The sequence below is a fragment of the Xyrauchen texanus genome, chromosome 12, assembly GCF_025860055.1.
Source record: "Xyrauchen texanus isolate HMW12.3.18 chromosome 12, RBS_HiC_50CHRs, whole genome shotgun sequence".
In the NCBI taxonomy this organism is placed as follows: Eukaryota; Metazoa; Chordata; class Actinopteri; order Cypriniformes; family Catostomidae; genus Xyrauchen; species Xyrauchen texanus.
In genome coordinates this window covers 23228619-23244648 of record NC_068287.1, presented here as the reverse complement: position 1 = coordinate 23244648, position 16030 = coordinate 23228619, and the positions used below count along the sequence as shown (strand labels likewise).

Below are 16030 nucleotides of genomic sequence, written 5' to 3'. Positions count from 1 at the left end.
TTTCCCACCCTTGTTGTGATTGACAGTGCATAGATTAGGAGACTGCTGGAATTTGCTGAATATATTTTGTAGGAAAAGAGGGGGAGAAAAGAGAATAAAAGAGTGAAGCAAAGGGTGGGGGCGGGGGTCACGAACAGTCCACTCTTTAATCAAAAGCAATGAGCCAAAAGGCATGAGAAATCAGACAAACAGTCACACTGACTTGACAATGGAAAATTAACAAAAAGTTTAAAAAAATCCAAACAAATGTCAATAATCCTAAAGCTTAAAATGCTTGACAGAAGATTCAAGTGTTCATAGCTACCAGCACAAAGTGGATTGGAAAAGGAAAAGGAGACAAACTGAGAGTGCGAGAGGCAGAAATAATAGCAGGAGAGGACAGAGTGAACCCCCTTGGCAGTTTGAGCACAGTGTGCATACAAATGATTGTATACCTCCAATGTCTAAACCGAAACAAACAGATCTCCTAAAGAAATTCACAAATAACATAAACTGCTACTGCATAAAGGCCAATAGACATGAATACCAACAATGCCTCAACTGATAATCTAAGTCTTCTTTAAGAAGATCTCTGTGGTTGGTTTTGTCTACAGCATATCTAACAATAGAGGACCACTATAACTCTGTATGTCAGAAGGAAGTGCCTAGCATAATGTAATGGCTGTAAAATTGAGGTGAGGAGTTTCCTGAAATAGCTTTTGAAATTGTTTCTAGAAAAACAAGGGGGCTGAGTTTATATGCAGGTTTCGCAGCAAGTAAGTATCCAATGTCCCAATTAATCAATATGCAATTAATCAGTGCTGTACAAATGGCAACATACACTCACTAAGCACTTTAATAGGAACTCATGTAAACCTAATTATAAATGTGAATATTCAATCAGCCAATCATGTGGCAGCAGTGCAATGCATAAAATCAGCAGATACGGGTCAGGAGCTAATAGTTAATGTTCACTTCAACCATCAGATTGGGGAAAAAATATGATCTCAGTGATTTAGACTGTGGCATAATTGTTGGTGCCAGATGGGCTGGTTTGAGTATTTATATAACTGCTGATCTCCTGGGATGTTCACGCACAACAGCCTCTAGAGTTTACTCAGAATGGTGCCAAAAACAAAAAACATCCAGTGAGCGGCAGTTCTGAGGATGGAAATGTCTTGTTGATGAGAGAGGTCAATAGAAAATGGCCAAACTGGTTCAAGCTGACAGAAAGGCTACAGTAACTCAGATAACCACTCTGTAGAATTGTAGTGAGCAGAATAACATCTCAGAATGAACAACACATTGAACTTTGAGGCGGATGGGCTACAACAGCAGAAGAACACGTAATGCACTTAATTAGGACCACAGTGTTCCTAATAATGTGGTCAGCGAGTGTACACTCAGTCAAAAGACTGGACACACTTGACTGAATTTAGGTCTTAATATCCATAAAGGTGCTTTAAGTGATTTTACCCGTTCTACTTCCACGAGACTGAGCCATGGCTCCTCTTTCCAAAACGGAGTACTCCAAAGATACCAAAATTAGCTTTATTGAGACCGACATCATGCAGAAACAACAACAACAGCAAAAAGGCTCCCTCAACTGACAACTGTTATGAACAACATGGCTTAAAATTAGCAGTAAATGTCAATAATTTGCTGCAACTACAACACTAGGAGAACATGCAAAATGATTGACAGGTCGAAAGCATCATTGTCCACGGTCTGCAGAGTGTGGACACATTTTTGTTTGCTGTTTACAGAGTCTAGAGCTGTCACAGAAACTGGTAAGATATCTTTGTAATGCTACTGTAAGGATGACAGGAAGCAAGACTCCGAGACACGGTAAGCCTTTTAATTTGCCTTTCTAGTCACACAGTATTTACAATGTCTCTGTATTCGAACGCTGAGTTCGTTGTCGATCTCTCTCCCCCTGCTCTGCGGCTGCTGGCTTTTTATCCGCTCTCCTCGCTCTACTGCAATTAGAGACAGGTGTTAGACATAATTTAGCCCAGGTGTGAGCGCCCTTACCGCTTTTCTCTCCCGGACGGGCGCTTGACCACGCCCCCGCTGCCACAATCTTACAACATTTATTTCAGCAATATCTCTCAGGGAGTATGTACCTTACACAAAAAAACGCTTACAGCAACTTTAAAACTTGACATTAGTTTTGTAGACAAACATAAAGTGTGTTTTATTTTTATTTTTAGAATCGGAGGTTCCGATACACTGTGCTGAGGTTCCGGAAAGTTAGCCACAGGTTATGAGTATTTTATAAAAATTTGGAAATAGTCAATGCATAATTCTGACATTTTATCTATAAGTGATGTCAACCAACCTCAATCTCAAGCTGTGCATGAGTTTGAGGTTTGCTTCTTAGTGGGAAAGCTTGTCATAATGTGTGTTGTCATTTTATATTAATTCAGTTACCTGGCTATGCACACCAACCACCCAATCAGAGAAGACAAGAGGAGATAAAGTAATAAGCTGGACACTGGCATGTTGAAAGCTTGACGGCAGTGATTGGACTGGTCTGGCTGTTGTAGTGCACAATGTCACCCAAACATTGGATGCTTCTTTAATCTGACCCAAAGAAAATAACAAACTCATACGTAGTGGCAAGTTTTCGATTTCTTTAAATTTGGCACACACATTACATGCAATCTCTCTCTCACTGTATTGCAAGCACTTCATCTGTCTTTAATATTTTGATATATATTAAGTATTTGTGTACAGTATTAAGTTAAGTATTGACAGCTGCTGTAACATCCTGCCACTCTGCATTCTCTTTTACATTAAAAACACCCAAAGAGACCAGAATATTTTTGAGCCTCTACTTCCAGAAGTAGAACCCTGACTTCATTAATGGGTTCTTTTTAAACCCTCTACCATACTGAAGCATGAATTGAGAAACACAGTGTTTTTATATGCATGTACAGTACGAAATAAAAGGTCACAATTGCTACTGAGAGATTACAAAATAAGCCCCATATATTTAAACTGGAGGAACAAAAATGTCCATGTAGCAATATCTCAGCGTTATCTAACATTTGATATATTTCATGATAGTTTTATATAGGCTAGTTATGGCTTTAGTGTATGTGAGATTATGCAGTAGAGAGCTGTAACTTTTAAATAGCATTTGATTGCAGAGCATTTATTGTTCAGATTGAAAATGCATTTCAATTATTTGATTAAGTTTAAGTATATTTGATAAACAGACATCATGCTGTGTTTTTATATGGTTTGAAAATAAATGTCCCTGAAAATCAATAACAGTGTGACAAATGTTGCCACTTAATTTAAAAAGTAAATTTCTGACACTGCATTATGAACATGGAATACACATTTAGAACAATGTAACATTCTAAAAATGTCAGAACCTGAAGTTTAAGGCAAGATGACTTTGTAAAGGGTATATTTTAATCTAACAAGCAATTCTATCTCAAACAACAGGGAAAGAGAAATGTTTCAGTCATTACACTCATTCCAAATGGCCTCTTTTTCACAGAGAAGGGGCAAATCACACTGAAATCTATTCTGCCATCTTCACACCATCAGTCTCACAGGTAAAAGACACTAGCCTGTGAAATACAATCTCATATAGAGCTGTGTTCTTGATAAAGGAAGCTCTGCAGTGCATGACAGTCGGAGCCAAGGACTTCTCACACTGAAACATCTTCATCTCACTGTTTGCTATGCATCTCATTTCAACACCTGTCTGTGCTTGAAATGTCAATAGCCCGAGTCTGTCTGTCTGTCTATCCATATATTTATCTATCCATCCATATATCCACCCATCCAGCCATGCATTCATCCATCTATCAATATAATCTTATCCAACCCTTAAAAGTATTCTACATATGACTACATAAAATTAACTACATTTCAAGCTGTTTTGACAAGCCAACTTCAAAGTTTGTCTTGACAAAAGAACATTTCTATTTATCATTAATTCACTACTTAATTCAGTACTCTGCATAGGCTATGGAGATTAAAATGAATTGATCAGACTATAACACTTGTATAGTTATTGTCTCATTATAGTTAATGTATTGAATGCACCCAAGAAAATTGTATTGTAGAAACAGTAGTGAATGAATGTGAAAATCAATGGTACCTCATGATTTAATAACTGATTAAATAATTATTTATGAAATTATAATTTATTATTAATTTTACAAAAATGTATATTCTTGAGGATAACAAACAAAGGAATGTCATTCTAAATAATAGTTTAAATCCTAAAATAACCTAGAGTCAAGCACAAGACCTTCAGTACCAGTAATCAATTATTTGACTGTACATTCAGATTAATGTTGGAATGAGGTAGAAAAAAAGAGCAGACTGTATTAATGTTGCACAGATAATGGTGTGCTTCTGGAGCGGTTTTCTGCTCTATTCATCAGCAGGCATTTAAACCTGCAGTGACACTTTTCTCTGCCTCTGCTTTAATGACAGTGTAGGACAATCAGTCTAGACTTTCTCAGTATCCAGTATCTCTACTTTCTCAATATCTCTACCAATTCAGCAAGCAATTTCTTTAATTTTAAAAAAATAAAGACATTGCTATTAAAGGCAAAAGATTGAGAGCCTTAATTTATAATTAGAATAAAGCAAAAAATAAAAAAAACATACATTTTATGATACAATTCTTTATTTCAAAATGGGCAATGACCAGACCTTAACATATTCTCTCACTTATACACTCATTCTTGCTCTATCTCTCTCTCTTTCAGTGCTGAGTGCTGTGGTTATCCATCAGTGTAATCAATGTGACAGGCTCATTTGTTCTCTGACTCAACTATCATTCAGCAGCAGTCACTCAGAAGAACATCTCAGAACTCAAACTCCAATCACGAGTGACCTGTACCGAACACACACAAAAACACAGATATATCCAGAAAAATCGCAGCTCTGAATCTTACTAAAGTAAAGTTGCTATGAAGTATGAGGTTTTATTTGGTTATGCCCTATTAGTATAAACAACATGGGCCTAAATAATCCAACATTAACGTAAACTGGGTTAAAGGAGCAATCAGAGGCAAAAATGCCCTTCTATCTTTTCAGCTGTTTTGGTTCCGGAATTATTTTTCCCATTGTTTTGTTAAATATGATTCAACCAGCAAGCTCAGAGGTCAATCATAACATTACTAATTTTAATTTGAAGTCAAAAAGTATTTGAAAATCAACAGGAAAAACAAAGGTACAAGAATGTTTACTTAACGTCTTTCATGAGGCATTGCGAAAGACATTAAAATAAAAGAAACAGTACATTATAAGTTTATTATAACATTATTCGATCATCATTCGCAGCTGCTGCAAAAGCTCTTTTAGTGCACTCTGTTTGCTTCTCTGATTGGTAGGTCTTTCTGTGCAGAATTATGGATTGTGTAGTTCTTCACAAGGAATAACACTAATAAAGAGGAATTTAAAAAAAGAAGGGTCTCTGTTTCATGACAACATACATCAATCTCTATGTCAGTGTGTTACTGCAAGATATTAAAGCGCAACAAAGTCAGAAAAGACAAAGAAAGTGTGAAAAAATGGCGCGCTGTTTCTCCCAGATGTGGCTGAAAATTTATTTAAGCACAAACACAACATGTCAAGCAGAATTATCCATTATTTTAGTGGATTATCTGTTTTAAAGGAGCTTCAGGTGTTCGTGTTTCTCATCTGTGTTGATATCAGACACACTAAAGAAGACCCAGGGAGCTCTTGTGATTGTTTATGTATCTGCTTTTTAAAATTTTCCTATTGGATGATTTTTTTCCTTTTAAAGCCGCTTGTAAAAGGCAAAGTTAAAACACTTTTTTTTTAAGCTCAGCAGTTGATTGACAGGTGAGGGGTGGAGCTTCACTGCTGCCGGGACACCTTCAGGATGGATTAGCATTTACACCTCAAATGTGATGTGGACACATGCATTTTTGACCACATTCTACATTCATATGTGGTTTCTGTGATCCGATCACAAAACATTTTAGACCCCATTTAGAAACCGGGCCAAAGATTCAAATATAATCTACATCATGAATAAGTCTGATATTCATTCAATAAGTATTAGTTTAATCATCAATGTAAATTAACACTTCAATGCTTTTTTGTTGCAGAAAGAGAGAGCGAGAGAGAGAGAGAGAACGAGAGAGAGAGAGAGAGAGAGAGAGAGAGTTGAGATCAATGCAAGGCTTGTGTCCTCTGTTTATTTGAAGTGCTAATCTAACACTTTGCAGTGTAGAACATAAAGAGTAAAGAACAGTGCAGTAGCAGCATAAATTAGAGTTTATTTGCACCGCCTCACACAACAGCCATCTCACAGATATTTTTTTTTTTTAGCTCTGCTTAAGAGTTTTCTTCATCTTCTTCATCATCTTCTTTTTAAATAGTGCATAACTGTGGGAGGTACCCAGGATATATTTCTGATACCTGCACCACACTTTTTCCATTTCACTTAAAACATAGGTTATAGTACACATTTCCTGTAACTGTTGGGAAATGCACTTTAATGATTATGATTGGGTTTTGCTGCATCCAGAAATTTGACAGTGCAAATGATCAGGTCTACTGTACACGAAGGTGTTAATACTGTAAAAATGCACTGCTCAGACTGTTTGACATACTCTTTGGGATTAAAAGGATAATTACCCCAAAAATTTAAATGTTTTCATCATTTACTCATCCTCATTACATCCCTGATGTGTATGATTTTCTTTCTTCTAATGAACACAAAGATTTTAAGAAGAATATCTCAGCTCTGCAGGTACTTACAATTCAAGTGAATGATGATCAGGCCTTTGAAGCTCCAAAAATTAGACAAAGTCAGCATAAAAGTAATCCATCAGAATCCAGTGGTTTCATCAATGTCTTCTGAAGCAATCCAGTTGGTTTTAGGTGAGAATAGACCAAAATATAACTCAAGCTCGATTACACTTTCTATAGTGCCATCTAGCACTCTGCACACGCATCAAGCACTAGGAAGTGTAATCGAGTTTGAAATCATGATCATGCCTAGAGACTGCATTGGCAAGATTCACAGTGAAAAAGGAGTTACATTTTGGCCTATTATCACTCAAAATCAATTAGATCACTTCAGATGACATTGATTAAATCACTTATGGAGAGTCTTATGGATGACTTTTATGCTGACTTTATCTCCATTTTGGAACTTTTTTGGCACTTCAAAGGCCTGATCACCATTCAATTACATTGTATGGACCTACAGAGCTGAAACATTCTTTTAAAAATCTTAATTTGTGTTCAGCAGAAGAAAGTCACACACATAATAGATGGCATGAGGGTGAGTAAATTATGAGAGAATTAAAATTTTGGGGTGAACTATCCCTTTAATAAAGTAGCATCCTATCTTATGGTATATTAATTGAGAGACTACATGGAATATTTGTACTTTTAAAAATTAACTTATCACACTGCAGGACCATTTGAAATGAATTGGGAATCAAAATAATTTGCTTAAAATGTTTAATAAAAAAAAAAGGTAAAACCAGCAGCTAAGTTAAACACTTTTACTTGTACTTTCATAAAACATCTAACCAAAAATCTGTTCATGGACACGTTATGCATCAACTACCCACAAGCTTCAAAAAGATACTGAAAACAACATACTAAGCAAATCCTAGATTGATTTATCTCTCATTCTCTCGCTTCCGATTTAACGTATATTGCTTACAAATGTTTCATCTAAATATTAGTATCTAATTGGTGTCTCCTAAATTGAACGAGAACATGGTTAGGAAGCTCATTATCACATTCCCGGTCATTGAATGTGTCCATCTGAAATGGTGGAGCCGCTCATTTAGAATCTTCCATGCATTACTCTAATGTTTAATGAGCAGTCTTAGATTACAATTGGTGATGGACGATACAAATGGTATTAAACCAGTATACTGCATGTCTAGCAATAATGTGCATTGTGCATAGTCATCTTGATGAAAATAATACTAAACTCAACTCATATTTATATTATGATATCTCCAGAGTGTTGTGGTAGGTTTGAAATGCTGTTTTAATCTTTGTTCATCTTGAAATGAACTATATACAATATCTTTTAAAACACTGCCCCCTAGTGACGATGCCAGTACAGTTGCAATAAACGGTTCTGTACTATTTAACACACTCACTATTGTTTTAAAAACAATATTTTTGGTTTGTTTTCTAGGAAGAAAAAGACTGTATAGACTCAATATCTCTGCTAAAAGCCAATAAATTATTTATTAATTCATTTTTAATTATTAATATTTATTTTAGGAGCACACCAGCATATAGACTTCAAAGCCAACTGACTTGGACTCAAAATTCTCATTTAGATTTCTTATGGGGTCTTTAAGAGCGCTAATAAGAGTAAAATGTGTTGTTTAACTGCATAATAACAATACAGCTGTTTTTCTTATAGGTGTGTGTATGTCAGAGATTTCCTCCGCTCTTTTTGGTTGACTGACAGATCCATAGAGTCACGCTCAGCATGTTGACACCAGCCATTAAAACATCCCGTGTTAGGTAATGTTTTATAAGGCTTAAACGGTAACTCAAGCAGCAGCCTGTATAACAGTGGCAGTATGGATTACTTTGTATTGTGTGAGTGAGAGCTGTGCTTTGGCTCAACTCAATGTAATCCATCAAGTTCACGCAAGCCAAGCAGTGAGTTGTTCCCTGTTATACTAGAGAACAATGGATTACTCACCCTGTTTAGTGTCCTTATGCTTCCAGACACACTGACAACAGAATATTAGACCCCACAAGTCTTCTCTGGAATGGAACATTACATTATGCTTTTAGAACTAATACTGCATGTAATAACCTTATCCTATCTAAAGGATACTTCCAGTTCTGAGAAGCTGTGGTGATAACTCCCTCTACATAATGCAATCACAAGAGCACAATAAAAACAAGCAGGTGTGCACATTCCAAAACAAAATCCCAGTAAAGTGAACTTAAACTTATGGACAGCACATATCAGCCTGTTCTGACCATGAGTATAGTCACTGTAATGCAAAGAATGTCCAACTGAAACCGGATATTCAACGAGAAAGAAAATACGGGCAGTGTGTGAATTAGACTGCATCGTGAAAAGTGGGCATTCCGTATCATAATGGAGCCATACCTAAATGCGAGTTTGCTAAAACAATGCTTTAATAGACTTTTAGCTATTGTTTAACATTTTCCAGTAGCCTGTGCAGCCTTTGCGATGTCAGTGGAAAAGCAAAGTTGTTTGAGGCAGAGCAAGATATTACATTTTGATTAAAGATTACAAAGACAAATAATTATTTGAAATAACATGCACCAATCAGTAACAAATAGACTTTATACTTCCTACCACCAGATAGATTACATTTTCACTGAAAACCACTTAACTTTTTTGTGCTATCACATACATTAAAAAGCACAGGCAAAAATGGTTACATACATCCTGTTCAGTATCGAACTTAAAGCCACAAAATCATGTCTGTAGACACTGAGAAAGATATTTTGGACCTCTAGAAGCTCAGAGACCCTCTCCCTCATTGAACCCTGTTGGTACAGTGAACAGCCACTAATCAAAAGAGATGCAATTAGATGCATATGCACAAGTACAAACAAGCAGAGTTTCCAGCTGACCAGAACCAGTCTAATTGCATTAACTGCAATGGTCTAATTGCACACATTGCAAACAAAAACACTAAACACAAGTCGCCAAACACTTAAAAATCTGCCCACCTGATAGTAGTAACCATTGTCTGTCTGATACGGCTGGGCTCCGATGTTAGGTGTCCCAAGTGCAGTTTTCAGGATTTCCTCACAGCCTGGATCACAGGGAAATAAATATTTTATAAGATATAATATTAAAGAATACAAATCTCTTATGTTCCATCCATCCATCCATCCATCGTCAACCGCTTATCCTGTGTACAGGGTCGCGGGGTCTCTTATGTTCCATAAAGAAGATTTGCAGCACACATCCATACACTCCCCTCAATGATAGGATATTCCTATAGGATCTCATCATTTACTCACCGCAATGCCATCCCAGATGTGTATGACTTTCTTTCTTCTGCTGAACACAAACAAAGATATTTATCTCAGCTCTTTAGGTCCTCACAATGCAAGTGAATGGTGGCCAGAACTTTGAAGGTTCAAAAAGCATATAAAAGCAGCATAAAAGTATTCCATAAGACTCCAGCTGTTAAATCCATATCTTTAGGTGTGATAGCATAGGTGTGGGTGTGAAACTGATCAATATTTAAGTATATTTTTTATATAAATCTCAATTTTCATCTTCTTCGTTTTTTGCAGATTAGCATTATTTGTGCATTTCGCTACCTACTGGGCAGGGAGGAGAAATTATAGTAAAAAAGGACTTAAATATTTATCTGTTTCTCACCCACACCTATCATATCACTTCAGAAGACATGAATTAAACCACTGGAGTCATGTGGATTTCTTTTATGCTGTCTTTGTGTTTTTTGGACCTTCAAAGTTCTGGCCACCATTAACTTGCATTGTATGGACCTACATAACTGAGATATTCTTCTAAAAATCTTTGTTTGTGTCCTGCAGAAGAAAGTTATAGACATCTGGGATGGCATGAGGGTGAGTAAATGATGAGATAAGTTTTATTTTGGGGTGAACTATCCCTTTAAATTAAGAAATGTGGCTTTATCATTTACAAACTGCAGCCATTGGGACTATAAATAAACCTTTGTGACTTTAAATTCCTTTTCCATATTTTACACCTTCTTGTGTCTAATTTCCATTGAAGGATGAAGTTAAACCTTATCCGCTTTAGGAGAGCCAGAGAGATTAAGATCCACTTAAAAACATTTTTAGAGAGGGGAATTTTTCACTATATTTATTCTCACACAGAGGCCCTTCACACACATAAACACAGACCAACCCCTCAGCAGAAATACAACAGGCTAAGTAAAATGACATGAATAAATAATTTGCAGAGAGAGGCAGTGAGGGGCAGCTGAGGCCTACATTTATAGTCACATAGAGTGAAGTGTAGTGAAGGCTCAGTGCTCTGTATGACATCTTAAGTGGGCCACAGCTCAGCTTGGCTCTGGCAATGTCCCAAATGGGAACATATTGTGGGCAATACATAAATATATAAAGCCATGCACAATGGGCAAAACTGTAAGGGCCTGGTTTAGCTGATGCTAAAGACAGACTGATGGAAAGACTGTGGTACAATCCTTGATCTTTTAAGTTAACCACATACATTAACACATCAGTCCTCATACAGTGGTCCCAAAAATTATTAGGACCCTTCAGCCATACTCAAGTACGTCTTTGGTTTATATAAGAAAATATTAAACTAAGTGGCATTTATTTTAAAGAATACAGCACAAACATACATTTTAAAGCAAAACATTTCATAACAACAAGATATAGATATTTTCTTCAAAATTAAGACAACAAAATACTTAGACACCTTCTGGTTTCGAAACTTTGTGTGAACTTAAGGGGAACTGGCTTCATACATTCTCTTAAAATAACCTTAAAACAAGTTGGTTAAAAGTAATTGCAAAAAATGGCTCTTAAAACTAAAGTTAGTTCTAAGAAAAGCTCTAGAATCATTTGTTTGCAGATGCCAGTTAGTTTAATATTTTGTATCTAATGCAATGACATTCATACATTTTAAAGTGTAACTTAATTGTACAAAAGTGTCCAAATACTTTTTGTGGCCACTGTATTTCATTTGTAGGCTCTTGCAGTGACTTCAAGGTTTGCGTGCTGGGGATCAGGGATTGGATGATTAATTAGGGACAGAGATGTGAGTTGGAAGACCACTGGGGCTCATTAAACACAGGGCAATGGGGGCTGCGGGCCTGTAGCCCATTTGGCCTTGCTGCTACTCCTCAGCATCCTGTCTGTCCTTTTTTTCCCCTTCCGTAGAGCACTGGCACAGAGACATGGCGCCCGGGTCCCTGTGTCTGCTGGTGTCCTGGCTGTCTAGCTGTCACATTTCATAAGTCTAACTAGCAGCATGAGAGTCCCTGCCAGACAAATGCCTCCCTGCCTATGCGCTCTTAATGAGAGAGAAATAGTCCTCTTAGGGAAGAGTGAGTGTGCTCATCTAGAAAAACTGCTATAAGTCACATAAAATTAGATTGCTGTGATTGCTGAACAGTGATTACACAGGCACTATGTCTAAAAGCAATGCTTGACACTATAATCAGAAATAACATCCCTTACTTTTCAACTGAGAAGCACAACCCACACCAACTAGTTAATTACTATGCTGGGGAAATGTTTCAAAGACAGACAAATTACAAATCTGATAAACTGTTAATTAAAGGCAGACACAGAGATGCTCCTAATTCTGTTGTTCAAATGTTGTTATATTCAGTTAGGCAGTTCAAGAGTGTTTAGTGGTAAAGCAGAGGTCTGTAATTAAATTCTGCTCACTCAGACTGAGATTATTCATTATAGCCAACATTTAGATATAGAGTTAACACAGTTGGGATTCTACCAGCAACAGGAGTGGATGCAGAATGCTGAAAAGGCATTAGTAAATTGAAAAAACTCATGAAGAGCAGTTCACCCACATGTCTATCCATCTTTGGATTTTTCATATTAATTGTTTAACAAAGTGAAGTAATAATCCTGGACTGGAGATTAAGTTGCACATATTTTTTCCAGGGAATCATAGGAAGTGTCTGTCTGAAGGAACATGGTGTCTAGTGTTTATTTCAGGGGACTGTATTAGTTTGGCATTTGTGCTGAACATAACAGCCATGTATGACAGAATAGAAGACGTGCTCTATTATATTTGTGATGTCACAGTGTTGACATTCAGGGCTGAAGTACAGTCGCCCCCAAAAATATTTGTACCCTTAAAAAATATATTTTTGCTGCTTTTACTTGATAAAATCAAAGCTATATAATTCTAGAACATTTGATAACAACTTGATTGCATTGTTTTCTATCCATTTAAATCAGTAAAATGTAAGTTTACTACAACTATCTGTGTTGGGACTACAAACATACTTATTGTGGTATTAATGTAGCATTGATAAAACTGGTTAGGTAATTTCAATTCCTCAGGATGCTTTGCAGGGAACTCGATAGGGAGAGTTAATGTTAAAATTAAGTGATGAATATAAAGGGGGATACTTGTAAGTGTTTAATGTTTTGTTATGTTGAGATTTAGAAGAGTTTTTGTTATGTTGGAGATTTGTAGGTTACCATTATGGTGAATGAATACAAGTAAATGTTGCACATTAAATTGATTTCTAGCTTAGTTGAGTAAATGCTATGCTAACCATACTATAGTTTCTAAATTGTACACTGTAGTTCTTCCAACCAGCATGTATTTAGCATGCTAACATTCACTTTCACTAGTTAGTACATAAAGAAATAAAATAGATTTATTTAAGTTACCTTGACACAACAAATTTAGTTGGCTTTACCTAATTCAATTAGGTTGAATTTACAAAGGGTTTGTGTTGAGATCAAACAGTAATTTGAGATAAGAAAACTCACTTCAAAAACATGGAATCACTGTCCACAGCTAAATCAAGTTAAGCCAAAGAGCTATTTTTTGAGAGTACACTTAAGCCGCACTTCTTTGCATTATGTAACGAAGAATTGTAAGTGTCATTTCTTTTAAATAATGATAGCACAAGCATGCTTGTCAAGCATAACATTTCACATTATAAAGTGTGTTAGATTTCAAATTAAAAACAATATTCTGTTCAAAGAAAATATTTGAACACTTGTGGTTGTCAAACGTTAGTAGAACATGTCCATAGTACATGTAACAAACTACACTTGTGGTTACTCTGCTTCACTTTGTGAACTTGAGGGAACTGACGTCACATAGCACAGGTGAACTTCATAGATGTTAACTAGGAACTGACTTCATACATCCACTTAATATCATCTTGATACCAGTTGTTTAAATGTTTTTGTAAAAGTTAGTTCTGAGAAAAGCTTCATTTGTTTGAAGATACCAGTTGGTTTGATATTTTGTTTTTAATGCAATAAAATACATATACATTTTATACACATACAAGTGTCCAAAATTGTCTAATATTTTTTGGGACCATTATATATTACATCTCATTGGATTTTATTCATCATAAATGAGGCAGTACAAAGTCGTGTGGTTAAATCATAATAGAATGTTCTCTAGGATGTTGCCGTGCTCTTACAATCTCTTTCATCTGAACAGATTCAACAATGGTATTAATGGGCATGAAATACTGCTCAGAGGGAAACTCTAACCTTTGATTGCAAACACTCCATGGCAGAAATCTTTGAAGTTAATTTTGCCGTGAGCATTGGGATCCAGGTACTTGGCAAACTTCTTCACCTGAAAAAGAGGGCAGTGGTGAGAATGGTAAACACAATGTCACAATGATGAGAAGGGTGATCACACATTAAAGATGTTACTTTATTATAAATAAATGAGAGGATATGTGTAATATCAGTGGTCAGTTTCACACAGGTAGGAGTGTAGGTGGTGTCCTTCTCTCCCACTGTCAGTGAGTCTTTGTGATGAACAGCTGTCTCAGTGATACAGACTGATCCTGACAGACTGCTGACACACAATAAGACTCTCTTGTTCAATTCAGAGACATTTAAAATTCAAACAGCCTGTTCAAGCTTACCTGTATCTTTCAAACCAATGTGTGCATTTCTGATAACAGTGATAAAACATCAGAGGACAATATTTTTGCTCAGATGTTGCTCTTTCCTGGCTGAGGAGGCAAGTATCAACTTTGTCTCAGATGTTGTCCTAGACATTCTTTAAAAATAAGAAATAAAAGAAATGTAGACATATAGTAACAGTCTAGTGATATGTATGTGGATAGCATTGCTTAGATCATTTGGGCTTGGAAGAACCTGATGACTTTTGATTGCCGACTTTGATGTCTTGGCAAGTTTGAGAAAAGTGTGTGACATTGTGTGACATTTCTTCTGAAACTCTAGAGACAACACATGTTACAGAGGTTACTGGGACTATTTTTTGCTCAGGAGCAAAATCTGAAAAGCAGGACCCTACTGAAAAGACCAGCTAGACCAATTTGAATTCCCACGCTGGTCGAGGTCGGTTTATGCTAGTGAGTGTTGGCTTGGTGCTGGTAAAGCAGTACTACCTGCATAGTTTTTCAGATGAAGATGGTTAACCAAGTAAATCTTCAATGGTAGAGCATGGCACTACACTGTAAAAAAATGTTTTATGTAGTAACATCTAAATTAACTGCTTTTATTTCAGTTAAACAGAACTCCACACAGCTCTTTGAAAACATCACTCCTTTCTAAATATATTCACCTCCTGGAGGAAAAAGATGTGCTTTTGACAACCGCTCAGTCTTCCAGACCTCCCCTTAAAACCTGCTAGAATAATTCACCATGCTGCCACGAAAATTAAAGAGCTATAACAGAGAACTAAGAGACTATCTGCAGAAGTATTAGTCCACTCAACCATGAAAGCAGGTGATCAAAGTCTGCTGATGAGTTTGATCTATCTTTTCCTGCATCCAAATATACATTCTTCTCTACTATCTAGCATGCAAAAAGCAAAAAAACAATTTTGCAGTTTTCATAACACGGTAGACAAACAATACCATACTGATCTGGTGCTTGGTTTGTGAAACGTTGGATCTTAGCTCTTACGATCGTTCTCTATGTGCGAAGTTACGAACGTTCTTTGCTTTTTTACATGCATTTCCCAGAACTGCACTTAACAGGAATGCGCAACACGCCACCTTAAGTAGGAAGGAAAATGCTTTAAGGAAGACGAGCCAAGATAGACATTTTATCCCTTTAATATAATATAACATCTCCATTCCCTCTGAATTTAATTAGCAAAACAATCATGCTGCCAACCATGTGGTTGTGCAAACAAATCCATGTATTATTAAATATTTATTTCATTATCTATTGTATTTTGTATTATATGTTATTTCATTATTAAATACATGTGTACATTAGAAAATAGGCCTTGATATGATAAGTAGACCTAAATAATTATATTACATTTAGAGCTATTGAAATTAACATGCTAATGCGTCATTCATTTAAAATGTTTAACGTGTTAATTTTT

The 16030-nt window shown here is 36.2% G+C and overlaps 1 protein-coding gene across 1 annotated transcript in view; it reads right to left on the bottom strand.

Annotated features, from left to right (window-relative positions):
* rab11fip4a (RAB11 family interacting protein 4 (class II) a) overlaps positions 1-16030 on the bottom strand; it is a 68695-nt gene that overhangs the window by 42494 nt on the left and 10171 nt on the right. The window contains exons 2-3 of the mRNA XM_052139472.1: positions 14206-14293; positions 9691-9776 (exon numbers count right to left, since the gene is read on the bottom strand). Coding sequence (XP_051995432.1) covers positions 9691-9776; positions 14206-14293 — 174 coding nt within the window. The remainder of the gene's footprint in view (positions 1-9690; positions 9777-14205; positions 14294-16030) is intronic.